Genomic DNA, 17,402 nt, shown 5'->3' with positions numbered 1-17,402 from the left:
GGTAACGGCTGTTACCATTGGCAGCTGGAAGAGGGGCAGCCCCAACCTCCCTGCGCCTGCTCCTCTACTCCCCCCAGCTACGGAGACACGCAGTCTCGGCAGCACAAAAGCCACGGAAGGGTAAGGTGCGAACAGTCATTGCACCTTCCTCCAAACAGCAAGGTTCTAAGCGCCATAAGGAAAACAACTGTCAGGCAGGGCTCAGGTTCAAAAGACCAACCCCCACCAGGGGGTCAGACAGTCAGGCAGTCGGCTATCCGGCTAGGGGCTGCGACAACAGCAGCCCCCACCACATACACAACAAAGACCCAGGGCCTCCCTGGGTCCTATAAATGAGAGCAGCATGCTCAGAGTAAACACACTCTGTTTGTGGACCCTGAACGGGGACCCAAGCAAACAGGAGGTTCACTGTTCACTCAGTGTCTTCCAAATCTTCTTGCTTCTTTAGCAATTCTTAAAGTTCGCTGTACATCGCAGTGTCTTTTTTCCTTCCTGAAGATTGTACTGTTCAAAGCAATTTCAATGCAGCTTTAACCAAGGAAGAAGCGGCAACCGAAAGGCCAGCGCAGACGCTGTCAACCCCAACATTTTCAGCATAGAAGGAAAAGCGAGCGGCGAGCATGCCCAAAACAAAACAAACAAAGACGCGTGCTGCGAAATCACTCTCAAAACCAGTGCGAACGAAGGAGAGAGAGGCACTCGAACAGCACGGCGTGGACGGCAACCGATTCAACAACTTACAGGTGAGCCACCGCGCTGGGGCTACGAGGGAGGAAAAATAGACATTTATTTCCGGAAGAGATACATTTCATCACAGTGGACCGGAACCCCCGTGTTATGAGGCAGGCGGGGCAAGATAACTCAAGCCAGTTGTAAAACTCGGGCAGAGTCACAAATCAGCTTGGTAGCATGGTGAGCCGGGAGCTCGTCTTTGCTTGATAGCCACGCAGAGCTGGCGAACACAGTTTCAAGATTGGCGGGCCCAAATACTGCAGATTTAAAATAATTTCTGTAATATTGCAGGGCAACCTCACAAGCGAAACCAATTAGTTAAATCCAGTAAATCAAGCCTGGGGGCTGCCCAATTTTCTCAACCCGTCAAGAAGGCACCAGTCAACAGTTACCCAGCACGGGCAACAAATAGAACAGGCGCAGAGAACTCGCCGATAACAACAGTTTAACCCTTTGATAAAACCTTTTTCCTTTCCTATAGCAGGCATAGAAGAACATGGGGCCCAAACGGAAAGCACGGGCACCCCCAACACCGGTGCAGAAGCCCAAATCACCACAATTGCTAGCAGCCATTGATGCGGCAGAGCACTACGGATGGGCATGGGTTAGAGAAAACATGTACGGCCTACCCAGGGAAGGAATCACCAGCCCACCCAGTCAGGAGGAGGTTTCTGCACCATTAAAAAGAAGAAAAATATCCAAAGGCGCCAGAAAAGGTACCAAAAAATTGTCAAGTCTATGTGAGAACGTAGCGGAATTACGGCAACTAATGGTAGAAATAAGGGGGAAACAGACACCACCCACAAGAGAACCTGGGGCCTCAAACCCTACCATTGCAATAGAACCTACAATAACATTTGAAAAGCCACCTGTAACACTACCTACAGCAATCCCGCCACAATAAGTACAGCAGTTGCCAATAGCGCCCACAGCTATAAATACAACAGCCTCCACAACTCCAGCAACAGATTCAGCAGGTGCCCTAAAAGCATGGGCAACCCCAGGCGCAGACAACACGGGCACGACAGGGACACCCGGCAGCAATACAACTGACATTGTAACAATCTGTAATGCATAATTAGGCCAAAAAATGAAATCTTTCCAAGCAGAGATATTAAATAGATACAACAGATGCCTGGCATAGAACATTGATACCACAATCAAAGAAGCCATATGGGCCAATGAATTTATAGAAATCTTTTCCCTAATAGAAGCCCAGCGCAAGGGGAAAGACGCTTTCAGAGACCCCAAAAAAATAGAAGAAAAAGCTATTGCCAGAAACGCCCAGGTCGAACAAAACTGGGACAACTGGTTACAGGCTTTTGCCATTTTAGAAACAATATATGAAGAAAAATTCCCTATGGATGGTAGGAAGATCTGGGCATACGTTGATAAAATAATGGAAGTAAAGTAACACAGAGGGGGAAGACATGGCTTGCATACAACATCAGATTTAGGAGGAGCATGTCAGAAAGGCCGGCCATTGAGTGGGATGAAGTCCAGAACGATTTATACACCCTCAACGCGGAACCTCCCCAGGAAGAAAATACCTTGCATTCTTCCAAAAATAGCAAAAATTCACAAGTAAGCAAATCCCATGACAATGATAAATCCAAAAAAGGGGAGCAGCCCTTTCGGAGGAACCAGCCTGGGGCAGCTAAAAATAATGCCCACAGACAGAACAAACAGCAGGCTGTCAAATCCAACATCCCATGCAGAAATTGTGGGAAAAACCAGTGTACATGGGGCAAAGAATGCTGGTACAAACACGCCTGTGCAAACTGCAATGGCGACCATGCAGCAAGCAACTGCACCAGACTACCAGCCAAGAAAGAATGATATTCCAATTTTAGAACCAGGACGAACGCCCATCAATCCGGGCAATTTTAGGGACGCCCTAAACAGCTACCCAGACAAGGAAACCAGCAGGTTATTATGGCAGGGTTTCACCAAAGGTTTTTTCATCCCATTTAAGGGCACTGGGTCACATTACATCCCGATGAACCTAAAGTCAGCCAGGGACAACCCCCAGATAGTAGAAACCAAAATCAAGAAAGAACTGCAACTGGGCAGGGTAGCAGGTCCCTGGGACTTCATGCCTTTAAAGGACTATTAATATCTCCACTAGGCCTGGCCCCCAAAAAAGAACCTGGGAAAATGAGACTAATCCATCACCTATACTACCCTAAAGGCCAGTCTTTAAACGACGGCATCCCACACACAGAATCCGCTGTATCTTACACGCATTTCCAAGAGGCTGTAAGGCTCATACAAGTGTGCGCCTTGATGGCCAAGCTGGACATCGAATCTGCTTTCAGACTCTTGCCAGTCCACCCAGAGTCACAGCAGTGGCTAGGTTTCACTTTTAACAACAAATTCTACGTATATAGATGCCCCCCCATGGGGTGCGCAGTATCCTGTGCACTATTTGAACAATTCAGTTCCTTTTTTCAATGGGCTTTCCTAAAGCAGAGACCAAGGACAAAAATAGTGCATTACCTAGACGATTTCATGGTCATAGGGCCACCAAACTCTGAGGAATGCGGCCGGGCTTTAGCAAAACTGGAGCACATGGCCGTACAGTGGGGAGTTCCCCTAGCGAGGGTAAAAACCACTAAACCAGACACAAACATAATTTTTCTGGGCATCGAAATAGACTCAGCAAAGGGGCTCTGCAGAATCCCCAAAACAAAAATATCAGAACTCCTGGCTAAAATACAAAACCTGATAATGAGAGAAAAGGGGACTGTAATGGAAATACAATCCTTAGCAGGCAGCCTTAATTTCGCATCCAAAATAATACCTCAAGGAAGGATATTTTCCAGAAGCCTGGAGTTCAAAATCAATTCACTCACCAAACCACACTTGCATATCCGGCTAGGCAGAGAGGTGAAACAAGATCTGGAAACATGGGGAAAATTCCTCAGAGATTTCAACGAGTCTTTACTTTGGTGAACGCCTTTAAATACCCGGTCAAACAGGGTCCTATACACCGACACAGCTGGGAGCAAGGGGTTTGGAGCCATACTAAACTCCGAATGGGTGGCAGGACACTGGCCCAGTTCATGGCAAGCAGCAGGGTGGACAAGAAACATCACCCTACTAGAAATATTCCCCATCTGGCTAACATTACATATCTGGGGCAGGCGACTAGCGAATACGTAACTTTTGATCTGGTGGGATAACATGGCTGTAGTGGGCTCCATAAACAGAAGGTCTATGAAATGCCCTTTAGTACTAAAAGTATTATGAGCCATTACAACAGTCACACTACAAGTAAACGTTGTACTCAAAGCGAAGCACATTTCAGGGGCAGATAATAACATTGCTGATGCCTTATCTCGTTTCCAGTGGACAAGATTCCGAGAGCTAGCGCCACACGCCCAGGAACAGATGATGCCAATACCAGCAGAATGCTGGCAATAATGGGAAGACAAGAATAATGGCATCAACGCCAACGCCATAGAGCACAGGCCAGGATGCCCAATGAAAACCAGGCACCTCTAAAATGGGTGCCAACAACAAATCGTCATCAACGCCAGCACCAGAGAGTGCAGGCCGGGATGACCAATACAAAGCAGGCACCTCTAAAAGGGGTGTCAGCAACACTTTGGCATCAACGCCAGCGCCCGAGAGCCCAGGCCAGGATGCCCAACAAGAATCAGGCACATCAACAACGGGTGCCAACAACATCACAGGATTCCTAACGGACATGGCAGAGAGGGCGGTGGCAAGCACCACTGCAACACAGTAAAAAACAACAGGCGAATCGAGGACCACACTCTGATCAGCATGGATAGTTGGCCACTCATTCGTTTTCAGGACAGGCAGATGGGCAGAAGAGACCAAAGAAGGACCACCTTTCAGAAACACCATTACTTCATGGTGGGGATACAGAGGCCTACGCTGGGCTGATGTCCACGAAACACTAGCAGAACTGGTGGCATACAGGGACCCCCCTGAATTCCTGATCATCCATCTAGGGGGCAATGACCTAGTCAACACAGCTAGACGCATCCTATGCGAAGGAATCTGCTCCTCCATAGCAGGCATTTCGCACAACTGGAGGGGTACTGAAATATACTTCTCAGTCATTTTACCAAGAAAGAAATGGCTAGGGGCCAATTGCTACAAATCTATAGACATATCCAGAAGAAAACTGAACAGGACGGTAGAGAGATTCTGTATGACAAGATGACTGGGTTTCATAAAACACCCAGCCATTACAGTAGGCAACCCAGGCCTTTTTCTCCACAATGGCACCCATCTGTCTAGCCAGGGCATGGAGCATTTCTTTCGGGAAATCAATACAACACTTGCTCACAGGGGCTGTCTCTAGGGCATACTCTTGGATGAACACGGTCAGCCGGCAACCTGCCCATGTGTGGCGGCACAGGTCTGAGGGGGTAACCTCAGGACCCGGTGCTCAAAAGTATGATACCATCATGAGATGTGATATTGTTATTTCCATAACCCATATCTGTACAATAAAATCCGATGGCCTTTTATTGCCAACACTTGATACAAGTTGTGAGCCTATCATTATGGGTGAGGTTTTGGGGTTCGGCCATTACTAATGCATGCATATGGGTTCAGCAGTTATGGGCAATGCTGCATGGGCATGCGACAAGTGAGGCAGGGTAACTGCTGTTACCATTGGCAGCTGGGAGAGGGGCAGCCCCAACCTCCCCGCGCCTGCTCCTCTCCTCCCCCCAGCTACGGAGACACGCAGTCTCGGCAGCACAAAAGCCACGGAAGGGTAAGGTGCGAACAGTCATCGCACCCTTCCTCCAAACAGCAAGGTGCTAAGCGCCAAAAGGAAAACAACCGTCAGCCAGGGCCCAGGTTCAAAAGACCCGCCCCCACCAGGGCGTCAGACAGTCGGCTATCCGGCCGGGGGCTGCGACAACAGCAGCCCCCACCACATACACAACAAAGACCAGGCCCTCCCTGGGTCCTATAAATGAGAGCAGCATGCTCAGAGTAAACACAATCTGTTTGTGGACCCTAAGCGGGGACCCAAGCAAACAGGAGGTTCACTGTTCACTCAGTGTCTTCCAAATCTTCTTGCTTCTTTACCACAGAACCCACCCATCCTACAAAAATGGGAGAAGAACAAAAAGAAGTACAAGGCACTGTACGGTGCCCACAACAAGTCGTGGGACGCAAGAAGGCGGCACAGGTCCGACGGGGTAACCTCAGGACCCGGTGCCCAAAAGTATGATACCATCATGATATGTGATATTGTTATTGCCATAACCCATATCTGTACAATAAAATCCTACGGCCTTTTATTGCCAACACTTGATACAAGTTGTGAGCCTATAATTATGGGTGAGGTTTTGGGGTTCAGCCATTACTAATGCATGCATATGGGTTCAGCAGTTATACTCTTCATTATTTACCTCCAACTTGTGAATGTTTAAAATGGCTGGGGGCCTAGCAGCACATAACTACAAATCCTTGTGGTCCCCCGCATGTAGTTTGCATTGAATTAAAAATAACCCCATTGTGTTCTTGTATCAGAATCCCATTTATGTGTGATAAAATGGCTTCTGCCCCGCAGGAGTTCACGGGTGAGCAGTGGCTAAAGCACCTACTCAGCCTTCAAAGTTCTGTAAAGAATGTATCCCAATCATAAAGGTAAAACAGGCACAGTTAGGAGATATGCCGCCTTTACTTTTTCTGGGAACTTCAGCTGAGGGAACGCTATGCTCTCAAGAGGATGTTAATGGGATCCAGTAGCAACCCAAATAGCAAAGCGTAATAGTCCAAAAAGAGAATGTCCAAACAAGGAACTAAAAAATCTATATCATTTAATTACACACAGCATCTACAAAAAAACTACCTAGAAAAACACCACGCAAAACCTACCCCCTGAGGAAGAAAATACAAAATGAGCAAAGATAGAAGAATGCAGCACTCTGGGTAGTGAATCAGGGGTGAAAGGCAAGTGAAAACCACATGTACTTTAAAAAGGATATGTTATTGAAAATGGTACACATGTGACCGGGGGGAGGGCAGTTGTGGAACAATAGTCAATTTTTGCTGTTCTTAGGTGGTTTGACTGCACCCACCAGGTTCTGAGGTGTTATGGTAACTGATCAAACCAAGTTCAAGTGTGCAGAGTTGTTTTGTAACATGCAGCAAGCTGGCTTCAAGTCGATTCGAATGTGGTGAGCAGTTAGAAGACAGTTATTTCGAGTGATGCAGGCCCAAGTGCTCACTAGACGCGGTTTGGAGTTTGAGACGGGTGGTAATCGCTGAGTAGGGTCATGGGTGATGCTCTAATGTTTCTAGTCAAAGTCGGTGATGGTTCAAACCATTCTAGCTCGATGTTGAGCTGGTTCAGGATGTTCGATAACTGCTGTTTCAAGTTGGCAAGTCACTCTCCAGCATTTTGACGAGCTTGGGTATGATGCTGAGGCGGTTCCGGTCACTCATTAACTGCTGGTTCACTGCTGGTTCAAGTCAGTAAGTGACACTCCAGGGGTTTGAGTTGAGATCTGGCAGAGTGCTTTGGAAGGTCAATTCTCCCAAAAGAGGTCCATTGATTTCTCCCTCAGGTTTATGTTGAAGAGTGAATCAAAGAAGTAGTGGGAGATTTCACCTGTGATCGGACTAAAACAAGCCTGCTTAAAGGGGTGCAATCCCTGTGCTTGATAGAGACAAATCACAAATGTAGAGCAAAATTAAGGGACCCTGTGAGGTGTTGTTAGTGTCCCATCACGATCTGAAAAGTGGATTGAAGCATTTGTGTAGAGTTGTTGGAGGTGTGAAAAGTCTGGTGGACTTCATTGAACATTTGCGACTGTAATGAAGTGTACAGAGACAAAGAACATTAGTAATTTGGAAAAAAACCTATTAGTTCCTCACCAACTTCTAATCATCAATAGGAGCAGAGCAATGTTGCAGTCCTTGACAATTGTGGCACTGCTTTTATCATCAAAAAACATTGATATACTATGCTATTGTGATTATTGCAGTGCACCACTGCCATTTTTATGGTTCACAGGCACTTCGTAGGATCGGAAAAGGAAAGAGGGTTGGTGAGGGATAGCTAGTGGGACGGCAAAGGGATAGCGCAAAGAGCTTCAGTTCAGAAAAAAACAGTCACTGTGTGTAGTCCTTGTCGCCATTGTTGATTTGTGTTCCCGGCCAAGCACGATACTGACACCAGTATAGGAACAGGATGCATCTTTACTGACTTCCGGCTCTGGGTGCAGGGTACAGGACTACATTTAGGCCAAACCGGGTAAGTTACATGGAGCGACATCCACCGGCATCCTCTCCCAGTCAAACCATCTTCTCAACAGACCTTCACAGAACCATTCAGAACATAACATTTCACACACAGCATTCCATGTGAGTCACCCCTAGCATTCCATGCATACACGGCAGGTGCAGGGAAAGACACAACACTATGATTCTAGAAGATATGGGTTAGGTCTTTTGGTGTGTGTGTCTAAACGGCATTGTTTTGGGGTCTCTTTGGCTTACTGCTGGACATTTAGTATGTTGGGATTAGTGAGATTACATAGGGGTGTACCAATTGATGGGTGGTGTTCTGTTTGTGCTGTCTCAGGGGCATGTGTTTGTTGTATTTGGTGGTTTAGTGGTGAGTTAGTAGGAAAGTTGAAGGGGTTTAGTAGGGTTAGTGGTATTACAACATAGCATTTTCAACTGTGTTTTAGATATATGAAAATGATAGGACTTTAATGTTCCTACTCTAAGAACGTTCTATCTTCTCTTCTCTTCTTTCTCCGTACACTCCTCATTGTATTCAATCCGCCTCCTTATTTCTCCTGCCGGTACACTTTTCGCCTTTTGCCCAGTCCTGTTTTTGAGTATTCTCCCTGTTAGCTCCTAAACACTGGAACACTCTTCCTCTGCACATTCCTTCTGCTTCTTTTCTGGCTATTTTCTGTGCCCTGCTTAAGGAAGATGTGCTTTCTCTTTTTACTTTTTCTTTGATTGTTTGTATTTTGCTGCTGTTATTTCCATTGTATTACCAATGCCTTGACTACTATCTAGCAGTGCTTTGGTAGGAGCCCTTAATAAATACACATAAATACAAATGCACATGGGAACAGGAATATTTCCCCTCAGCTCCTCTGTACATGCATACCTTACTGTCTGCAAAGAAAAGCCACACCCTAAGATTGTTGTTTTCTGTGTAAGTAGGATTTTGTAATATTCTGGAGGACACACGCCATTCCATGGGACAGAAGAACCGCTGTTAGATCAAATACAATCACTTCTCACCAGCAAACAGTTGAGCAGCAGTTGACTGATGCTTGAGTTTCTGAAGGAGTTCTCATGCAAACAAACATGCGGACATAAGAGGGTGGCATGAGATGCACAGTTTAGTACAATGGGAAAGTTATTTATTTTATATTAAAACAACAACAAAAAACAGCAAAACAGGAAGGACTGATGACACACACTCTGCCCCATGGGAATCGTAGAGGCAAAAAATATAGTCTTTGTATATGTTTAACTGTCATGTCAAGTGTGCAAAAAAATCGTCCTCATTCTGAGTACATTAGAAAGAAGCCGTCTGGGAGGACAGCTGGCACCAATCTTCCAAAATGCACAAAAATCAAGACATAAGTTAACACTAGCACAAAAATATGTCTTACCATTCTCCTTAATATTTGAACCTATATTAGCTGTGGTGTAAGGTAAATGAACGAGTACATTGTCTTCTTTATACTTTGTTACACACTTCTCTTACTATAGGTCCTTTTCTATCAGCTACGTCCCTGTAAAATGTGAGCTCTCTAATGTTAAATGTTCTCAATGTAGTTATTGCAAACACATTTTAGCACAACATATGTACATTGCTGGATCTTTTGCAGTAAACGTTCTTTTAAAATACAATTTCTTACTGAGCCTTACTTGTATGACTGTTGTGGTTTTCATTGTGGTCTTCCACCTTTAGAGTTGCTGGCCTAGGGCTGTGGGTTCGCTGGTCAGACTTTGAGGAGTGACACACTGCCTGGGTAATACTCGCATTTCTCCAATTTTACAGGCGGAAGACTGCAAAGGAAAACTGTAAGCCACAATGCCCGACTAAATCTGCAACCTGATATCAGTCAAATCCTGGACAATAAAGGTACGTTGCTTGTTTGTGCTCAAATCAGATTGATGGCTTTTTTCACAGTTAACACACAAACAGACAAACCAACAAGTATAACAAGCAGAGACATGTACAATAAGGTCCCTGGTCTTGTTGAAATAAATGCCGCCCGCCCAGTAATCGAAGTGAACGGGAACGGTCTGGAGCGGTGTTCCACTACTTTTATTTTTTCTGTTTACCATTCCTCTACTTTGTATGACCATATTCAGTTTTATATAGAGGATGTATCTATTAATGTCCCTGTTCAAGTGTAAACTTGTAATAGGAGCCTTAGTTACTAGTCACTTAGATTACTGGAATACCCGGCCTCAGTTGTCATTATGTTGCTCTATGTTTCCATCTACCCTCTCCACTCTCCTGCTGAGACTACAGTTCCGCTACTTTTTTCGGGACACTTCTACCACTGCGTCCGTCCAATGCGGTAGGTAAAACTGTTTAGTCAGAACGTGTCCAGTATTCACCAGTTGACATGGCTGAGCACATCACCCACTAACTGACTGCCCATATCAGGCATCCCTGGGTCACAGGCAATAATTTCTATCCACAATGGATAGTGTGTTGGAATTGCAGTTGTGAGGGGAATAAGAAGATGAATATGTGATTGTGTTATCCGAATTCCAGCAACTAAGCAGGTGATTGGGGCCTGAGAATGAAGGCCAGTTTGATGTTAAGGCGCTCAGAGCTGAACCCTCTCATCTCACCTTCTGCAAAGCAATCAAAACCAGACTGTTTACCTAAAACACACACCTTACAATTCCCCACACAGCCACCATGATATGTTTATGACTAACACAAGTAGCCCACTGACATTGAACTATGTGTGGAGGAATATGTATGTATCTAGTCATTCAATGTGAGCCAAATTCAGTTAGGGGCTAATATAACCCAGCCTCCTACCTAAGTAATAGAACTGAGCCATATAAGTCTGTTGGCTAATGTAACCCAGCTGCCCATATGTATTTACTGTAACTAAGACGTTATCTTGTAACAGGGCCTTGATGCCCCTGGGCTGTGTTTGCGCTATATAAATGCAAATAAAGAAATAAATATGATATGCCATTTGTAACACGCCTATACACAAGTGTTTCTAGGCGAAACATTGCACATTGTTATCAAGTCTGTCCATGTTGAAAACGGCTGAGAGGGTACATTTTCACCCTACATTATCTATTGGTGCTTTGCTTTACATTTGAATATGTCTACATCTTGAAGAACTCGTCTGCAACGAGAAGAACATTTATGCAGACAGTGCAAACACGCTCCGCTGTCTACCTTAACGAATACAGCACCTGCCTTCTCAGCTAATTGTGGGAGGCAGGTGTGTGCCTGTTGACATCTACACCAACGTCTGTCTTAAGTTTGCGTCTGAGCATATGTTGTATGGTCCAAGGGCATTTTATAAGTGACACTTAAGAAATAGATGCGGACATTTATGCGGTGATGACAATCGTGATACCCTGGAGTGAACACAAAGCAACATCTTAAAGAAAAACATTGGACAAGAATCAGACAGGCGTTTGACAGCATCCATGCAGTGACAAACATCTGACAATGGATACATATGTAGTATTGGCAGTCAGAAGGGTGCTACACACAAATTCACATTTGCATTTCAGTGCCATTCAGAATTGTGTATGTATGCCATTTTAAAGTGGGAAGTTTTGAATTTCATACATATAAATCTTAATTTATGGAGGGCATTTACATCTTGTTTGCACCCTGCAAGCCTCCCATGACCTGCCTATTAGGTTCGTGGATTTGAGGGCCCCTTTGATCTGCAGAGTGATAAGGGTAACCCAAAAAATTGATTTGATGCGGAGATGGTAAACAAGCCAGACTTCCAACAAAGGTTAAACATAGTCTAATAGTCAATATTATTGGAGGCAAAATATGGTGGATTTAGTTAGGTTCATGTTCCAAATTTTGAATTTTGTTTTCAAATAATTGCCTATCTTAAATTGGCGTAGTATGTTATTCCTGCACCCCAGCAATGGACTAATGTGTTTTTCCTCCATATGACTCTTCATGCTTTAACTAGGTTAGCACTCCTGCAGGGCTCTCTGTATCTGCTTGACAAAATGTCAGATCACAATATTCTAGTAGTTGGACATTACTCTCATGTGCGTTCCTTGCAACAATTTAAACATAGATGACAAGTGCCTAACTATCCAAATCCAATTTCGTACGACTGGGCCATCACTCAAAGGAGCAACCCACTCAAAGTGTCTGTTCAAAATGTGCGTGGATGAGTTCAACCCTCACCTCACTCACTGAGAAAACTCCCAAGGCGTCATTGTGCATTATCATCCAGACTTCCAACAACACATCACCAAAAAGGCTCAAGTGGTTGTGTATCAGATCTCCCTACTCAAGTATTTCCCCACTCCAGGACTTCTAAATGTTGGTGCAGGCCATAGTGATTTTCAATATTGATGGGGGTAACACCCATCCTTTCAGGGCTCTCAGCTGTTCACCTGACCCACCTCAGAGTGGCCAACCATACTGTGAATCACTCATCACTTACTCTAGGGAATTTAACCACCTCACCTTCGGATTGCACTTATTAAACTTGGCTCCCATCCCAGGTAGGATCGTGTTCAAAACTGTGTGCCTTGCCAACAAGAAAGCTACCACTGATAAATAAGCCTGCGTGATGGCCAGGCTTAAAACATTGAGTCACAGATGGTCATATTGTAATAAGACCATCACCAGATTGGAAACCATATTGGTCTACAAGTAAACAACTTGAAAACAGTCCTTCTCTTACTACACTACAGTCATCTGGAACTCCACCCTGGTTGCAATCCAGGTTGTTCCGAGTCTTCCTCAATTTAGGATAGAAGTGAAACCCTGGCTCTTTCAACAACACCTTGATGGGTGGTGACTTGCTATATTCTCATTGCCAATGTTTACTCTATGACCCGTACAGCGCTCTGTTGCTCCCGAGAAAGTTTTGCAGTATAAAAATATATTTAAAAAATGGAAATGTCTGTCTCATTGATGACCTCTCATGTTTTGAAAATAAGCTGCAATGCATTGCTATTACTCAAATCTACAAGTTTATAATTCTGCACTCTTTAATCTCACTGCAACACTAAATATTCCACCCTCTGTGTTATGCATAAAGTACTCTGTGCACTGTAAGGCGAAATGGCTTCTTGCTGGCATTGCTGAATCTCGCCATAGCCATTAACTTGGTCAACTATGAGGCAGCCATTTGCTTTCTGACCATTTGCTTTTTGTCCATGGACATTTCTGGGAGGAGGGTATGAAACCACACAGGATTCTATTTTACTTGCAGCTCATGAAATCATGTCTTCAATGTCCACCGGTGGGATATGTGGGATGCACTATTAAAAATTTGGTATTAGGCCCTTTGTCTTTTCTGAGCTTCAAACTAATTATTCACTGTTGAATCCAGATTCTCCCTTCTCTCAATGAGTGTGATTTCACCTACTTTAGAGAATAACACTACATTTTTGTGGTGTGTTTTGAAATCTCCACTTTTACTTAGTATCGCATTTAGCCATGTTTTAATGCCCAGCTGTTCTGATCATTATTTGCTATTTGACATGGATCATTGACCATTAAATAACACTATTGCACACTTCATATCTCCACCCTCCCACTTCTTAGTAAGCATATGCATTTGATTTATTTCAGAAAGTTCTTTATTTGAATATATGTGAATTTCGCAAACTTCCCACAAGTTATGCAATTCAAATTCTCCTAATCCTGTTTGTGGTTTTCCACAATTTCTCTGAAATGCGTCCCTTCAGCATCTACACATATTGCATATATTTATTTAATTGGAAGATGCAAATCTCTAAATATTGGTACACGTGCCGGTGTGTCCCATGTTGATAAGTATTTATAATTGAAAAGACTTAAAGCTTTTCAGATTACATTAGATCCAAGTAGTTGCCATTCTATTTGTATTGCTTATAGTGCAAACTTAGCTCAAGAGAAACATAGCACTTTACAACAGGACTGTGTCAGAATTGGGGTTGGGATTTTACACAGTAACACAGTACTGTGGGTGGAGGGAGAGAGGGATTTGTGTCCCTCCAGCAGGTATCATCGGAAGCACCACGTTTTTAGTGTTTCGTGGAACAGGAGGATGGTAGGGACATTTCAAGCCTCTCCCGGGATTCAGTTCCAGATGGTCGAGGCATGGCAAGGACTTCTTGCGAGGCTTCTCTTTGTGGGCTAGTTTTGACTCAAAATTTTTGATGGTTTTGCTATGTGAAGTGCAAGACACTCCACAGTCGTGGAGTTTAGCTGCCAAGTATTCTATATGGTTTGCCAAACATGTTGGCGTCCATATATTAGCACCAATAGCTAATTCCATGATGTGGAAGGAACGTGTTACACAGTTCATCCATTAATTGGACATGGTTCAAGCTTTGATTTAAATGAAAAGAAAATCGTAATTCACAGCATTTCTCAGCAATAGAAGAATATTATCCTAGATTTTGTTACCATCCTTTTTAGGGTGGCTTCATTTGTGATGTCAAGAAATAACACTACGTTCTGGGCAATCCGACATCTTCGTCGTCTTCCATTTTACTGTGTTCTCTGTTCCCTGTATTATTCCTATTTAACTGAAAATAAGCATACTCAACTACTGAAAATGACTGTGGCCCTCATTACAAGCTGGGCGCAAAGGGATACCGGGCACCGGTAAGGACACCGGTGCGGTAATCCCTTTGCGCCCTATTCCGAGGTCCCTTTGTGGGTCCTTCCTTACCGCCTGGTTTGAGCAGGCGTTAAGGACGGGACCCGCAAAGGGATACCGGGGTCAATAACGGTACCGTAATTTACGGTACCGTTATTGCCGCCTTCCCCCTTCCCATTGAGCACTATGGGGGCTCGAATGGGAATGCGGAATGGCTTTTCAAATGGGGACTTACCGGTCCTGCAATGGTCGGAATAGACCGGTAAGTCCCCATACCACCAAGTCGGTGGTGGTACCAGTATTGGTGCTAGTCATGGCGCTAATAGCGCCATGACTAGCACCAACTTCGGAATGAGGGCCTGTGACTTGAAAAAAATACGTTCCACAAATCAAACATTAATGAGGACTTCTTTAGTCAAATTATGTTAAACCTCCAGGCATAACAAGGAGAAGGAGGACGTGCTGCAGCATGTTTAAAACTATGGGGGACGCTATTGTCGAGTCCTGCTCAGACAACAGTGCTAATTTGCACATACACTTTACCACTTTATCATAGATTAGCACCACTACATTGTGATCATTGTGTACTTATGGTTCTCTTTTGTCCTGGTGTTTTTAATATGCCAAACTGCACTTATCATGGTGCAATGTTTTTTTTTAATGTGTTCCAGTAGTTTTAAAAAATAGCGCAAACATTTCCCTAGTCGAAATACTGTGCTACTTTTCACTTGCACTGGTGCAAATGATTTCCAATTTGTGCACAGATATTTCGGCCTGCCATGTATTATATAATGTTCCCCGGCCTCCCCCACAATACCGGTCCATTGTAGAAAGCATGGAGGATGCACACACGGTGGGAGGGGGTATAGATAATATAGTATTGCAGATCGTTGGCTATGAACTTTGAGGTTCGTGCCGAGTAAACTCAGAGAAAACTCAAGGTGCGACCCCCGCTATGAATACGGTGTTACTCGGGAGCGCCTCTGAGTAAGAGTTCCCCATAGTTGACAGCTGCACATCTATAATTCTAGACAATGCATGTGGGGTTACAGGGCGGAATTCTCCCACTTCTTAGTGTTGTGATAACAGGTGTCACTGGTACCCAATTCGGTGGCACTCTAATTATAAACCTCCGAAGGATGAAAGGCTAAATCAGGACTAGCAATGCACACCTGTGGCATGCAGTCTAAACTGAGAAATGTGTGGCGAGCCCTGAAATCCCTGGGGAGTCTTGCTGGTCCCAATACCATGAACACCTGCAACTGTACCCCAGAAGTGCTGCCACTAGGCCTTGCTGATGATCAAAGCATCTGAAGGGATTATGGCTGAGGTGCATTTTGGAAAAGAGCACGAGGTCCACGGGAATGCGCTTCGTTCTTGATGTAGCACACCTACACATCTGCGGTGTGGTAGTGCACAGTGATGTGACAAGTGACATGACCGACCTCATTATTATTAATGAAATAACAGAAGTGATTTAATCAGTGAGGACAACTGAGTAAACTCGATGGGATTCCTGCAGTCGAGTAATGGAGAAGGCATAGCTGATGCCATCACGTGTGTTTGTTCACGTGCAACGTAATCAATTATATGTTTATTTATTTATTTGCCATTTATAAAGCGCACATAACCCGGAGGCATCTAGGCGCTATTGACTTAAGAATCCGGTTACAGTAGGTGATTCATAATATAATTGGTCATTTTATCTGTGACGTAGTTAGCGTCTCTCTATGCGCACACCTTTCCGCTTATGCTGCATGAAATCTCTCCGGGATGCTGTTACTCGTGCCTCCATGGAGTGTGTACGCGGTTACACATCGACATAATCCCCTTGCACTCAATGAGAACCATGGCCAGGGGGCGGTCATTTTAGTGTGTGCATTACAAAGACAAAACAAACTTGAAAGGGTGCTTCGAGAGCTGTATTTCAGCGTCTCTTCTAAAGACTCCGACGTAAGAATTAGAAGGCGAGCGGCCCAGTTTCGAATGGAGGATGGAAGGAGGGCGCAGAGATGTTTGCACGAGCAATTAGGAGAAACCTTTCTTTGCCGCTGCCTGCGGAGATTAGAGCTTGGAATGTGGCCTTTGTGGGCCAGGGAGATTGTCTGAACAGGCCCATTTCTGATCTTCTTAAAAGCCCTCGTTCCTTGGCATTTAGACGGAAATGTGGAGCACGCGAGCACCGCTTCCATTGCTGTCGGGCTTCTTGCCTTCATTTAAACGGCGTTTTAGGTGAGCACGATAAGATGTTTTCCGGCAAATGTGTTCATATGCATTTAAACTAATGAGCGGCAAATAGGAAATGCATTTAGAATTATAAACCTACCGAAGGGAAGCTGCTCTTTTGTAACATTTTATTTTTGTTACAAGTAATCCATTGTGTGGCAGCTACAGCTACGTTATTCCCATTCATTGAAAGTATATCAGGTCGGCGGTATATTTTTGATCAAACCTCGTGCCTCGTTTATTAAAGAAACATACAGTAAATAGCACTTTTTTTTTTAAATAAGGACAGCATGCTATAGTTGATGGTTTGACTATTCCGCCATCTTGTCCATTGTCTTGTTGATTGCTGTTTAACAATTCAAAAAATATGAACTTGACCGCAACTTTTGGCAATATATAAAAAATGCGACCTGGAACATTTCAATCAAGCACAGTACCATTTACCGAAGATGCGTTGATGTCGAGTTTTTTGCTCACATAACTGAAGAAATTGCCAATCGTGCTTCCGGGCGGCCACATGATGGCGCTCTTCCCCGCTAAAGCAAAAGGGGACTAGAAGGCTGATGCGGCACTTCAATCTCACGAATGGCCGTACATCAACCAGAGGAAAGAAATATCAGTGGA

General features: G+C 44.4%; 1 protein-coding gene across 6 annotated transcripts in view; it reads left to right on the top strand.

Moving 5' to 3' along the window:
• The window catches only part of PCDH7 (protocadherin 7), a 1,155,179-nt gene that overhangs the window by 993,822 nt on the left and 143,955 nt on the right, over positions 1-17,402 (top strand). For 3 of the 6 annotated variants that reach the window (XM_069631835.1, XM_069631836.1, XM_069631834.1), the window contains one exon: positions 9,767-9,850. The exons of the other annotated variants lie outside the window; for them this stretch is intronic. In XM_069631835.1, the coding sequence (XP_069487936.1) occupies positions 9,767-9,850 (84 nt within the window). The remainder of the gene's footprint in view (positions 1-9,766; positions 9,851-17,402) is intronic. 6 annotated transcript variants of the gene reach the window in all.

The sequence above is a fragment of the Ambystoma mexicanum genome, chromosome 6q, assembly GCF_040938575.1.
Source record: "Ambystoma mexicanum isolate Mex_15411 chromosome 6q, UKY_AmexF1_1, whole genome shotgun sequence".
Lineage (NCBI taxonomy): Eukaryota > Metazoa > Chordata > Amphibia > Caudata > Ambystomatidae > Ambystoma > Ambystoma mexicanum.
Note: the sequence above shows the minus strand (reverse complement) of the source record. Positions and strands in the feature narration are given on the sequence as shown.